At 36.7% G+C, this 14530-nt stretch overlaps 1 protein-coding gene across 1 annotated transcript in view; it reads right to left on the bottom strand.

Annotated features, from left to right (window-relative positions):
- Positions 1-14530, bottom strand: part of LOC120861268 (A disintegrin and metalloproteinase with thrombospondin motifs 20-like) — a 204904-nt gene that overhangs the window by 144677 nt on the left and 45697 nt on the right. The window contains exons 4-7 of the mRNA XM_040236892.1: positions 13301-13560; positions 2225-2308; positions 1579-1703; positions 152-192 (exon numbers count right to left, since the gene is read on the bottom strand). Of these exons, the coding sequence (XP_040092826.1) occupies positions 152-192; positions 1579-1703; positions 2225-2308; positions 13301-13560 (510 nt within the window). The remainder of the gene's footprint in view (positions 1-151; positions 193-1578; positions 1704-2224; positions 2309-13300; positions 13561-14530) is intronic.

The following is a 14530-nucleotide window of genomic DNA, read 5'->3' as shown; positions in this document are numbered from 1 at the left end:
AAGCAAAAATCAAATAATAGTGACACTATAATCATTAATCAAGTCAACTAAACAAAATGATTAATATGTAAATTAAGAGAAAGATAATCTAAACATCATCCTAAATAATTCAGTAAACAATTATATAAGCTATATTTACAAATTAACTTACCCAATGTGTCACATTTCTCTCTAGCTCCACAAATATCTTCCCTTAAAACAAAAGATTTTGAAGCATTTTTAGAAAATATTTTTGCAACAAGCCAAAGCAAAGACAAAGAAGCTTTAATTTTGACATGTCTATTGCCCTAAATTGACTTCTAAGATCTAGTTCTCTCAAGCTCTCAATAAGTTTAAACCTAGAGTAATGCACCATTTTTGCATACCAATAAGCAAATAGGTACAGTATAAAAGTGACTGCTATAAACAGCTGGAGCTTAATTTCACTGAAAAGCTTTCTTAATGTATTTTTCACCTCTCTGCCTTGACCTTTGCAGTAGTATATGTAATACTCTTTTCTTGATGTTTCATCATTATGAACTAAAGCTATTATTCTCTGCTGCAAAATAATGATGTTCTCAAATGTTACCAAGTTGCTTAAACTTTTTGCTTCTACATTACTCGGTCTCTAACCATTCAATATGACAATTCTCTAGTCTCTTTCCCCGTGGCCTCCTCTTAGAGCCCTTTTCTTCCCTCCCATTTTAATCTGTTATCTCTAGCCATAACCTAGGGCATTAGAATACAGTGTATAAATGTGAGCAATTCTGCTTTAGTTTGGAAAAGAGATAAAGCACATGGACTATGTCAGTTGTTTCACACTGACTGAAGATTTTCATTTCAGGGTTCTAGAAAGTCAAAATTTCTCTGAATTTGACCTTCAAACAAAAGATTTTTTTCCCTTTTGGCCAACCAACCAAGCAAAACAAACTACAAACCTGGGATTCTTATACCATGACAGTGGCTGAAACAACAGTGTGAATTAATAATGTACTTATAAAATAATCATTTCATTTTATAATAATAGCTGTTTTTCATTTAAATAAATAGGGTTGAGAAAAAAGCTTAGCAAAAGCAGCCCAGTAATTAAGATACGAACTGAGCAACAAAACACAGAGCAGATAGGGCTTTTTTATTTTTTTATTTTTTTTTGGAATCTCGGAGGGCAACATAACCGGGAAGATAGGGCTTTTTTAAAGTATAAGGAGCCGAAAATAAATTCGGAGGCTTTCTTTTCCAAGCGATTGGAAGGTCAAATAGGGAAGAAACAAAATGCATTCTCAGTACCATAACTATGTTAATTTTCAAATAATTTTCCTAATTCTGTTATTCTGTCACTAACATACTAAGGAAATCATTTTGTTTAGGTCAAGCCATTACTTAGCAACCTAATGCTGCTAATTTCCTAAGGAATCAGGCCAGTGTTCTGGTCTAAAGAAACAGAATGCTTTCATTCAAGGGTATCTTTCTTAATACAAGTTCTCATAGAACACTACTATGTACTACCGATAAAGAATTAAGGTAACAAGAAGTATTCGTCATCATGCAGGAGAGAAAGGGTAAACAATTTCATTGGAAGGGTTATTTCTAGAACTGTACCTTGTGATAAGAACAGCAGTATCATGGTGGGATGGGTGGGCATCATCAAGAACATTCTGAGTTTGTTGCCATAAACAGAAATTGCGTAACGTGGTAGCTGCATTGAAACTGATGACTGGTCCTTCCTACACACACAAAAAAGCAGCAATTCAACAATTACATCAAAACATTCATGCCCTCTCCCTTCCAAACTTGTCAGTGTTTATGCAGTTCATTAAATAGCATTTTTATAGGCAAATGAAGAAGTCACTTCATTGCTCCCTCATACCTCAAACATATTTTAGCAATCCTTAAAACGTTGTGATCAAAACAGAACTGAATTAGATGCTTCTCAATGTAAGCATCCAATATTTCGGATCAAAAAAACTAACTTCTAAAAATGATCATATTTTAAATCTAACAGTAGAATTATAAAAAGTGAATATCTGATTGTTTTCAACCTTAACTTTTTAAATTGTTTATTACTTGCTGTGACTTCCTCTGTTGTCATTTCATTTCCATCATGATGGAAAAAGTCAACCTCATTCTTTTCCGAATCAAGATTTTTAACATGTTTTTCAATTATCCCATTTCATGATCTACATACATATATTCCTCCTAAGAGCCTATTACAACTAGGAATATTAGTTTTAGAACTGTTTCTTACCTGCTCATCATGAATTATAACTAATTTTACAATTACTATGTTTATAAGATTTCCAATACTTGAGTCCTTGTAGATTGCTGCAACCTGCAAGGAAAAAGTATAAGATTTGATGCCTAAAATCAATATTTTTTTCTCAAAAGGAAATTAAAACCAATCTGACAGCATCATTTCTCCAATTCATTTGCACACTGGTATCTCCTAGGGAGCTTTTCATAAACCTTAAAGCTCAGGCCACATCCCCCCTCATCAATGAAATCAGAAGCTCTAGGGTTGAGACACAGGCATCAGTATCTTTTAAAACTCCCTGGCATTTTTCTGATTCCAATGTGAAGCCATTTTTCTGATTCCATTGATCAGCAGCATCCATATCACCTAGAGCTGATTAGAAATACAAACTCTCAGGCCCCACCTGGACAAGTGAGTCAGAATCTTTAGTTTAATAAGATCTTCAAGGCATCTGAATATGGATTGGGGCTTGGAAATACTGTTCTAGGTGATTCAGCAAAAAATTCACTCTATTCTGGGTCACAATCCACAATTTATGTGACCAAAATACTCCATAAAAATAAACACATAAATTTTACCTATTCTTTGGTAGTTTTACCTAATCTTTCTTGCCATGACTGGGTATTTTCAATTCTGAATATGCTTATGGTTTTTAATTGCTTAACACCATTAGAATCCATGGAGACAAATTCATCAAGAATCACAAAGAGTCATCAGTTCAGTTCAGTCACTCAGTCATGTCCAACTCTTTGTGACCCCGTGGACTGCAGCACGCCAGGCTTCCCTGTATATCATCAACTCCTGGAGCTTCCTCAAACTCATGTCCATCGAGTCAGCAAAGAGCCACAGAAGTCATAGGTCACAATCTGGTCTTCCACTCTTCAAAACTGGAGAATGCAATTCTACAAGGGACTCTGCATGGGCTCAGTTTGTGACTCACAGTGAAAGTGTTGTACAATTCACCAATTAATATCCTCCTCTTACAGCCACCAGGGAGGTTGCCAGATAGCAAAAGTGTATTCCATGATCAACACCTCTGCCTAGGATTTCTGTAGAGATACACCTTTCTGGAGCTGGGCTACCCATGCCATGAAAATGGCTTCTGAATGTGGATCACCATCTCCTGGACCACTGCCCAAACCAAGACAGCAATTCCTTCAGGAGGTGCTACTTCTTTCATTTATTTAATTAATACTCAGCAAAGATTCCTTCCTTTATTGGCCACAGACCCAGAGACAGGGAAGAGAAGATGGTCCCTGACCTTGTGGAGGTTACAGTTTCCTAGAAGTACCAGTAGTGGAGCTCTTATCCTATCAGCCAAAGTTGCTTCAACATAATGAATAAAATGAGAACCATCAGAAACAAACCCAAAAGCATCTCTGGAAATGCTGACCCTGTAGGTCAGCATGAACTTAAATAAAGTTTCTAGCATTTTTCCTATTGTTTTAGCTGTACAACCACAAGCACAGATTGACCATCTTTACCTGCAGTGATACCTTTTGTTCTAGCATTTTTTGGCAAGACAGATGGTCACCCCAGTGGAGTTAAGAGTTCAGTTAAACAGAGACAGGCAGATGACTGGCAATTTCACACTGGTCGGCTAGTATTGCAGTATTGCTCACTTTAAAATGGCAGCTGTGGAAAAATCTATGGCTGAACTAATATAGAGAGAGTTACATGGAAAATGAGCATCTATTGTAAAAAAACCAAAGTATACCCATATGTGTGCCTTCTGAGTTATCCTCTGACCATGTGAGGTTAAAAGTAGATGCTTCCCTAAGTCAAACTAGAAGGTAAACAAAGCACCTCAAAGGCAAGCACAAAGGCTCTTTTAATGAAAGCCAATTGCGAAGACTTGCCACTGGCCAGCATGCATTCCTGGTCCTCCAGAGATAAAAGCTCAGGCACTGTGAAGTATCTAAATGGCTAATTTCTCTACGCATTGCCTGAAATGTGCTGCCTACAAATGACAATCTGGATACATAATATAAACTATAAAATAACCACAAAAATGTTTTCAGTTTCAGAAGAAAACAGATGTGGCACCTTGATTGACAAATGACCAAGCAACCAGCTAGAATTTAGAAACACGTTCCCAGTGTTCTGATACTATGTTTTTAAAAATATATTACTTCAGCAAAATTTCTTTTAAAATTTAACTTTAGGAAAAAAAAATAATTCAAGTAATTATGCAAGATGGGCAATGTTATGAAGTAGGGTCCTTTTAATTCCAGTTTTAACTGCCACTTGTTGATAACACCTAATTACCAGGCTACTATAAAGATTAAGTGCAATGGTATACAGAAAGCATTTAGATCACTAGAAAAATAGCGCTGATGAACCTATTTTCAGGGCAGGAATAGAGACACGGGCATAGAGAAGGGACTTGTGGACATGGGCCGGGGCAATGGAGAGGAGAGGGTGAGACAAATTAAGAGAGCAGCACTGACATGCATACACTTGGTGTAAAACAGATAGCGAGTGGCCAGTTGTTGTCTGGCACAGGAGCTCAGCTCAACGCTCTGTGATGACCTAGAGGGGTAGGAGGGAGTCTCAAGAGGGAGGGGATATACATACACACATATAGCCCATTCACTTCATTGTACAGCAGAAACCAACAAAACCTCATAAAGCAATTATACTCAAATTAAAAACAAACAAACAAATGCAACAACAATAAAAAATAAAGAACACTAGTTATTGTAAAGAAAAGCATTTAGATCAGGGTCTGGGTCACAGTGATCAATGACAGCTACTATTACTACATTCAGAAGAAAAGGCATATGTTATATATAATGTTTATTCTAGTTCATGTGTTTCAAATTAGTTATCATAGAATGGCAAATTGAAAGCAAAGGATCCAAAAGCTTCACAGTTTTATCTCTTTCAATATTTATTAAACATCTACTGGCTTACCTAATACCATTAAAAATTCAGTCTTCCAGGGGTAAAAGACACAGATGGTTCAGTTTAAATAAGTATTCATATATGCCCAAAAAAAAATCCTCAGGATGGTATTTTCTAAGTGTATACAGAAACACTAAAATGTCATGTTTCTATCCATACTTCCATGTGTAAAATAGATAAGCTAGTGGGACGACAGCATAGAGAGTTCAGTTCAGTGGCAACCTAGAAGAGTGGGACGGTGGGGGTTGAGAGGGAGGCCCTAGAGGGAGGGGTGTATGTATACAGATAGCTGGTCCACACTGTTGCACAACAGAAACTAACACAACAGTGCAAAGCAAATGCACTCCAATAAAAATTAATTAATTAAAATTAAATGGCATGTCTCTTCAAAGTCATTTTGCTTATTTAATTGTAGACACTTACTTCTTACTGTTTTATGTATTGACCCTTATAATCTATGTGCTCACACCCTATACATATATATTTTTTACAGTATTTGGATATTTAGAGGTGCTTTTATTGAATAACTGTTCAGTTAAGCTGAATGGTGAATCAGGCAGGTAAGTGATCAGAAGGCCTACTTGTTATTTCAGAAGCTTTTCTAATTATCATGACAACATGCTTCTCTTATCCCTAAAACTGCCACCCCATAATAGGCCACCACAATGATAGGGTATCATGTTTGCAACTTCCTCATAAATACATAGCTAGAAATAATATTTATGGAATATTTACTGTGTGTCAGATGTGATCTAAGTTTTAAATGTATTAATTCATTTAATAATTCTCACAACAAATTTTATGAGCTGGAAACTATTGTGTCCATTTTACATATAAGAAAATTAAGGTACGGAGAAATTCATAACACACTCAAGGTTAGGTGGCTGGGAGCAACAGAGTAATTTCCACCAGAGGTAGTCTAGCTTCAGCTCTGACTACTTTGTCTGATCTTATGAAATTTCAGCACTCTACCCTAAGTAGCTCTTGGCACAAACGTTATTTTAGACCCTGACGTGATTCATGCCCCACCCCTGACACTGTCCTGCTAGTTACTTGACCATGGCCTCAGAAGTCCTAAGCAGACAGGAGACCTAGATTTCAGCTCTGGCTCTTACTAGTTACAAGCCAGTTGTCCAGCTCTGGAAATAGATTTATCTACTTTTTGTCTCAATACTCCCCACCACACTGAGTACCAAGCACCCTTGGTCACAATGCCCTGGAGCACTGCATTAGCATTCACCAGAAGCTGCTGGGGAAAGGGTGTGAGAACATTTGTTTTAAAGAAAAAAATTATTCCACAGTTGGAGAAAAGTTGAGTAAAAAGATATCTTCATGGATATCTTGGAGTGGATAACTCTTAGAGTGGATAACTCCATGTGTTAAGGGACCAGACCTGAGCCATGACAGGCTCAACAAGCTATACTAGGCCTAAGATTCAGATTCTTGTAAAACCTGAGTCATGATTCCGGGAAACCACACCCTGGGAAAGTCCCCGATGGCGCCAAACCTGAGCCAATCCGGATAGGGATGCGGGATTTGAAAATGGCGTGCGCGTAGGGCTCCGCCAATCATCACCCGCCAGCTGTACTAAGAACCGCCTGTATAAAAGCAGCTGTGATTCAGAGCTCGGGGCTCTCGTCAAGACTCCACTGCACTGGATGAGATGGGAGCCCTGCTGGAGCTAGCAATAAACCCCTTTATGCTTTTGCATTGCTGTGGACGTCTTATTCTCTCAGTTTTGGGGACTCGGACTTCGGGCATAACACATGGATAACTCTTCATGGAGTCTTGACTAGGCTAAGTCTTGACTAGCCTTGACTAGTCTTGACATGCATAAATATTAAATGTACAACAGAGGTATTTATTATATGCAGCATCTCATTCAACTGCCTGGCCAAATTCTCTTTTCACCTCCTTCAACAAACCACAGGACTAGTATCCCACCCCACAGACTATACTGTAGAAAACACTAGATCAGATTACTAAGGCATAAGTAATTTATAAGGTATAAAACCATGTAATATTATTATATATAATTGTAATCACTCCATTTTAGAGTGCTATGTATTTGGACTTTTATTGATCCAATTAAAATGTGTTCAATCCTTTATCCTGTAAGTGATTTTTTTTCCCCTGGCATATAGAATTCATATTGCTTTACAGGCCTCATAAAATAGTAAACATTGCTTCATAGATAATTAGCGAAAGGAAAAGTGCTATAAATTATTTAAATATTTTAAGAAAATCTCAGGCAACATACAGTTCGTGCAAAGTATGAAGCAAATTATAGCTCTATTAACTGACCACTATTTTGAAACACAGCGTCAGCAAATGTTTACATATGGCATGTTTAGAGATCACCTTTTTTTTAAAAGCCATTTAAAAAAATTAAGATAATTGACATATATCAGTGTATTAGTTGTAGGTATACAATGATTTGATGTGTGTGTGTGTGTGTGTGTGTGTGTGTGCATGTGTGTATTACAAATGACCACTACAATAAGTTTAGTTAACATTCATCACCATATATAGTTGTATTTTTTTTTCTAATAAGGACTTTTTAGATCTACTCTCTTAGCAACTTTCAAATACAAAATACAGTGTTGCTAACCATAGTCACCATGCTGTACATTACATTCCCCAGGAGTTATTTATCTTATAACTGGATATTTGTACCTTCTGACCACCTTCACCTTTGAAGTTATCTATAAAAAACTGATTTTAGCAAAGTGAACAGATTTTGTTACATAGATCCTTACTCATCAGAAAGATGTTATTGTTTTTAAGTTAGAAAATGACATTCCACGTATGTCCAAAGAAAATATATGCAAAGAATTAAGAACAGGTAGAGCACTGAGTTGAAGGAAAAGGTAACATAAAATGGTTGAATGTGATGTACAAAAGCAAATCATTAGTTTTTATTCTAATGTGGTTGAAAATTTTCCCCATCCTAAATAACATCAGTAAAGACAACTCAAAGAATTGAAAGCAATGATATTAAGGCAACGTAATGTAGGTAAAACTTTCTAGTTGATAACTGCCTCTAAGAGCAACTGTGTTTTTAAAAATAGGGCTAATTCCTGACAAATGATGCTCTTGAGATTTACATTATTAAATCTGTAACAAGGTGAATATTATCAAATCAAACTTTGTAAACAAAAGGAGTGTGGAGGCTTCTGACAATATTTCCAAGGTTTATTAAACAGTAAGTCATTGCATATCAAAATAAATCTGCTGAGAAAAGTAATTTTCCTAATTTAAATACTACTTAATAGTTTAATAATTAATTTAAAATGACATTTTAACCTGATAATATCACCCAAATTCTCTAAGGAAAAATTTTAGAGTAGCAAAAAGTTGAACATCTCTGCTCGTTTAACACACACTTATTTCATTAGGTACACTATACACCACAAATGTGTTTTTCCCAGCTAATTTTAATGTTATTTCTAGAAACTCTTTGAATAGAGATCACTAAGCTATTTTTACAACATGAGTAAAGCACTCTAAAAGGTGAATTAAATCACATATTATTTCTATATCCACTGCACTCAGCTATTGTTAAAATGTTGAAAGAAAAGGAAAAGTTTGAGAAGACAGCAGAATTGTTTACTTTGTATGGGATGAGTAAAGGTAGATAATCCCCTCTCTAAAGTATGTATACAATCTATCTGCTCAATGCTGAAAGCATTCGGCAGTCTCCCTCACTATATCTGGAGCTCAACACAAAATCTCTTTCGTCACTTTGAACTTTTCTTTAAATGACTCTCAATCATATTCCAGGTGTAAATCACATGTTCTTGTCTTTTTCCTAAGTTACTATGACCAAAAAATATTACCAATACGCCAAGTGTGTCTGAATAAATACAGTTAATGTCTCTTTAAAACTCAGGACATACACAAAACTTGAATGGCTTCTTCTTCAACTGGCAACATTTGGAGACAGTTTTGGGGAGACAGCGTTCCTCTTACTTCTTTAGAGCAATCTGGAAATGGACTTCACAAATGCAGATAAAACAAGCTGGATTATATTTGACAAGTCTCCATGTACTGTGACCAACTGTCCCTGTCTGCTTAGGACTGAGGGATTTCCAGGGATATAAGATTTTTAATACTAAAACTAAGAAATTCCCAAGCAAAACAAGTCTATTGACTTTCTCCAAGTTTCTCTTTACCTTTAATATGGTTTACATCTACAAATATAGCTACAGCCACTATTGTTAACTAATAAAATAACAATGCATGTCCAAAATCATAAAGTCTGCTGACTTTCCTATGCTGCTAAGACACTTCAGTCGTGTCCGACTCTGTGCGACCCCACAGACGGCAGCCCACCAGGCTCTCCCATCCCTGGGACTCTCCAGGCAAGAACACTGGAGTGGGTTGCCATTTCCTTCTCCAATGCATGAAAGTGAAAAGTGAAAGGGAAGTCACTCAGTCGTGTGCGACTCTTAGCAACCCCATGGACTGCAGCCTACCAGGCTCCTCCATCCATGGGATTTTCCAGGCAAGAGTACTGGAGTGGGGTGCCATCACCTTCTCCAATATCCTTATTTAAACACTTAATGAAAGAAAAAAGGAACAGAGAAAACAAAAAACCCAGGTAATCTGAAGTCATCTGAAATCGGACCTCTGAAGAGGAAAGAAAGTATGTATAAAACCAAAACTACCTCAAAAGGGAGATTTATCCTCCTAAATTTTTCCTCCTATAGTCCATGGGGTTGCAAAAGAGTTGGACATGACTTAGTAACTAAACAACAACATCTATATTTGGAATATCCCCCTATTCCTCAACTGTGGCAATATTTCCCTATGAATGAAAGCTAAACACAGATTAACTGACAGCATCTACAAACACTTCATCTTAACTGAAATGGGCTCTCCTAATGGAATTAAACATCTAGGGAATGGTACGTGCATGCATTGGTCTGTGGCTTCAAGCAGTCTCAGAACCAGATTTACTTTCCATGACGGCAGAACGTTGACTTTGTCATTCATGAACTCTGGTTTTAAAACCCCCACGGACAACTTCACAAGGTACATCACAATATCTTCTAATCAATACTGTGATTATAATGATTTTAATCATAAAATACATGTGACAAAACTTTTCTGAGGATGGTACCATCATCAAAACTATGTAGTTATTCAAAAATTACTTTTGTGTTCCTTTACCTCTTAGAGTCAGTATTTCCAAAGCACTGATACAGGAGTTGTCATTTAACATCAAAACCTGCTGTACTTATTAAATCTAGTAATTTTCTTCACTATCTCTATCACCTTCCCAATTTTCTTAATGAATATCTTCTTCAACCATATAAAATTTCCAAGTTTAACCCACACTATTCCATATAAATGATATAATTTCCTATATAGTATCCTCCATGTCAATGTTCTCATTAGAATCCCTTCACAATGAGCATGCCACTGCTGCTGCTGCTGCTGCTAAATCGCTTCAGTCGTGTCCGACTCTCTGCGACCCCATAGATGGCAGCCCACCAGGCTCCCCTGTCCCTGGGATTCTCCAGGCAAGAACACTGGAGTGGGTTGCCATTTCCTTCTCCAATGCATGAAAGTGAAAAGTGAAAGTGAAGTTGCTCAGTCGTGTCCGACTCTTCGCGACCGCATGGACTGCAGCCTACCAGGCTCCTCTGTCCATGGGATTTTCCAGGCAAGAGTACTGGAGTGGGGTGCCATCGCCTTCTCTGGAGCATGCCACACCAGTATCTAAATAATTACACATCTAGATAATTATATACATCTAGATAGTTACTTCAGATTCAGAAAGTAATCAGGATAAATCTGTATGTAGAGCTGTGTTGTCACTTTAAAAATTCAATTCAAGTAAATAAAACACATCTACACTGCACAAATTTCAAAGCATCATTTTAGATGATATGTTTGTTGCCCATTATAATGTCACTCACTCTGAAAAAATTGTTACCTTAATCATTTATTTACTTATTCTTTTATTAACAATTGAGTGCTCATTTCATACCAGATACTTTGTTTAGGCAGCAAAAGCAATGTATTCCCAGCACGTATAAGAATTTAAGATAAAATGCTATATGTAAGGAAAATAACAAGGTCTTAAGATCTTTTCAGTCACAATGAAGTTGATCGGAGAGTTCTTGCTAAGTGAAATCTATAATAGATGTGTCCAGGTCCCATCTTTCCAGCCAAGCAGACCTGAATTCCCTCCCTGTGAATATGAGATATGATCCAATATCCTGAATGTGTATAAATAGAGGAAACTACAAATTTCATCAGCTAAACCAAGATACTCCTGAGCATGAAAGAGCTGCTTTCAGTAGTTACTTCAAAAGAACAGGACTTAATCCAGGAATGTCCCAGACAGTAGGTACATGTGTGTATATATTTGTGTGTGTGTTAGTCCCTCAGTTGTGTCCGACTCTGTGTGACCCCATGGACTGAAGCCCGCCAGGCTCCTTTGGCCATGGAATTCTCCAGGCAAGAATACTGGAGTGGGTAGCCATTCCCTTTTCTAGGGGATCTTCTCCAAGGGATCTTTCCCACCCAGAAATCAAACCTGGGTCTCCTGCACTGGAGGCAGATTCTTCACCATCCGAGCCACCAGGGAAGCCCGTACGTATATATATGTGTGCCTATGTACTCTTATGTATATAGAGCACTACTACTAACACAGAACTGGTGCTCTTCACTAGCACTAGAGATCTATTCATATGCCACCACTGCTCAACAGAGGCTAACATCAGAAACCTATGCCACCACCACTGCTCAACAGAGGCTAACATCAGAAATCTATGCCACCACCACTGCTCAACAGAGACGCTAACATCAGAAATCTATGCCACCACCACTGCTCAACAGACGCTAACATCAGAAATCTATGCCACCACCACTGCTCAACAGAGACGCTAACATCAGAAATCTATGCCACCACCACTGCTCAACAGAGACGCTAACATCAGATCAAAAGTTCTTATAGTTACTGTGATCTTACTGTTCGTTGTTGCTATTCAGTCACTAAGTGACTGACTGACTCTGTCTGACTGACTCTTGTGTCTGACTCTGCGACCCCATGGACTAGCGCACACCAGGCTTCCCTGTCCTTCACTCTCTCCCTGAGTTTGCTCAAACTCATGACTGTTGAGTCCATGATGCCATCCAACCATCTCATCCTCTGTCACCCTCTTTTCCTCTGGCCCTCAATCTTTCTCAGCATCAGAGTCTTCTCCAACAAGTTGGCTCTTCATATCAGGTGGCCAAATTGTTGGAGCTTCAGCTTCAGCATCAATCCTTCTAATGAATATTCAAGGTTAATTTCCTTTAGGGTTGACTGGTTTGAGCTCCTTGCTATCCAAGGGACTCTCAAGAATCTCCTCCAGCACCACAGTTTGAAAGCATCAGTTCTTCAGCACTCATACTTTACAGTCCAACTCTCACATCCATACTTGACTACTGAAAAACCATAGCTATGACTTAATGGACTTTTGTTAGCAAAGTGATAAAAAGATTAAAAAGTCTCTGCTTTTTTTTAGTCTGGGTCTCTCATAGCTTTTCTTCCAAGGAGCAAATGTCTTTTAATTTCAAGGCTGCAGTCACCATCCAATGATTTTGGAGTTCAAGAAAATAAAATATGCCACTGTGTCTATTCCCCTACTATTTGCCATGAAGTGATGGGATCGAAGGCCATGATCTTAAGATTCGTCTTACATCCTAAGTTTGTTAAAGCAGCTCTATTAATAATAGAGCTCCTTTTATTACCATAAGTACCTTTATAACTTAAAATATGTGTCCCAATTTGATTTGGTGAATGCAATAGTAGTAAAATTAGTATTCCCTCCTTCTATACAGAAACTATTAAAAATTCAGATTCAAAGGGCAAAAGATCAATTCTGTCACTAGGGGGCAGAAGTTATTCACGTGATGAAGTCAAGATTGAAGCACTTTCTGTAAGCGGTTTGTTTAAAAGGTTTTTAGATTTTTAAAAAAATTGTCCAAGTAACAGAATGGAACACTTGCTATATACATCTATATATTTAAATTTCATTCATATATTTTGGCTTAAATGTAAACAACTTGCTTACATCTAAAGTTTGGGGAAATTTTTAATTAAATGTTAAAAAATATTATGTAAAACATTTTAGAAAATACAAAGGACCTGTTAAGTTTACTTACAATTGACATCAGAGTTAGTACATAGTGCTGCAAGTTCTGTCCATGATGATGAACCATTTTAGAGTCAGCTGTAACCATAACTTCCACGTATCTTGGATATGATAAAAAACGTTTTTTCCTGGAATGCAATTGACTTCTTTCATCTTCCAAAGATATATTTTTTGAAGTGTATCCGAAAACTCTTTCTTCCTTTATATTGAGATTTTCATTCATGTTGCTGTAGTTATGAAAGGGTAGAGTAGTTTTCTTTATTTCACTTTCTGGTGGGGGAAGAATATAATAATATAGAGTCATTAAATTGGATGTGACTCAAAATACTGCACAGAATAGAAGGGCCAAAAATATTTAATACTTTTACAACTGCTTCCAATATGAAATATAAGGACAAAAATTTATTTTAAAGTCTTACACCACATTATCATAAGCATTACTATTGTTCATAGTAATATAATGTCCACATTTTCATATATTGCACTAACAAAACCGTATATAAGTCTTACTTTAACAGCCATGACTATTCAAAATGTGTATTAACCACTGGAGAGAAGATAAAAACAAATCAAGAAGAACTTAGGCTTTTTTCAGTAGGTAAATTGAGTCCTCAAGCCACTGACTACATCTAATCTCATTGCAGAGAAATTATATTTTATAGGATAAAGCTTCATAAAGTAGAGAAAACAAATATATTTTTTTGTTATGCAACATCAAAAGAGCACCAAATCCATATAGCAATAGATGGCTTTTCAAACCCAGAAATTCAAAGGTTGATGCAAATTTTGTAATACTTGATTATATAAAATATCTGATTACTTTGATTATGTTTGTTTATATATAAATACAGCATTAAAACTGCTAAAACATTAGGGATTATTATGGCAATCACTTTAAGTCCTTCTATAAAAGTTAATTCTAAATTCATGATTACTTGTGCTAATGGAAAAAATTTCATCGGCAGCTTGAATGTTTGTTCTATTTCCTTCTCCTTCAATTTATTCCTCTACTCTCTTTCTTATTTTTCTCTGCTAATTTTTCTGATAATTGTTTGGTGAAAGTATTTAGAACAGGAAAGTGGATCAAAGCAAACAGTTAAGAAGAAATAAAAGGTCCTGGATAGTTCATAAGTCAAATCATCAATACTACAACAATCAAGATTTAGTTGTATTACAAGGATTGTGAAGTCGCTCAGCCATGTCCGACTCTTTGTGACCCCATGGACTGTAGTCTACCAGG

The sequence above is a fragment of the Oryx dammah genome, unplaced genomic scaffold, assembly GCF_014754425.2.
Source record: "Oryx dammah isolate SB20612 unplaced genomic scaffold, SCBI_Odam_1.1 HiC_scaffold_11232, whole genome shotgun sequence".
Classification (NCBI taxonomy): domain Eukaryota; kingdom Metazoa; phylum Chordata; class Mammalia; order Artiodactyla; family Bovidae; genus Oryx; species Oryx dammah.
This window is presented reverse-complemented; position numbering and strand designations above follow the sequence as displayed.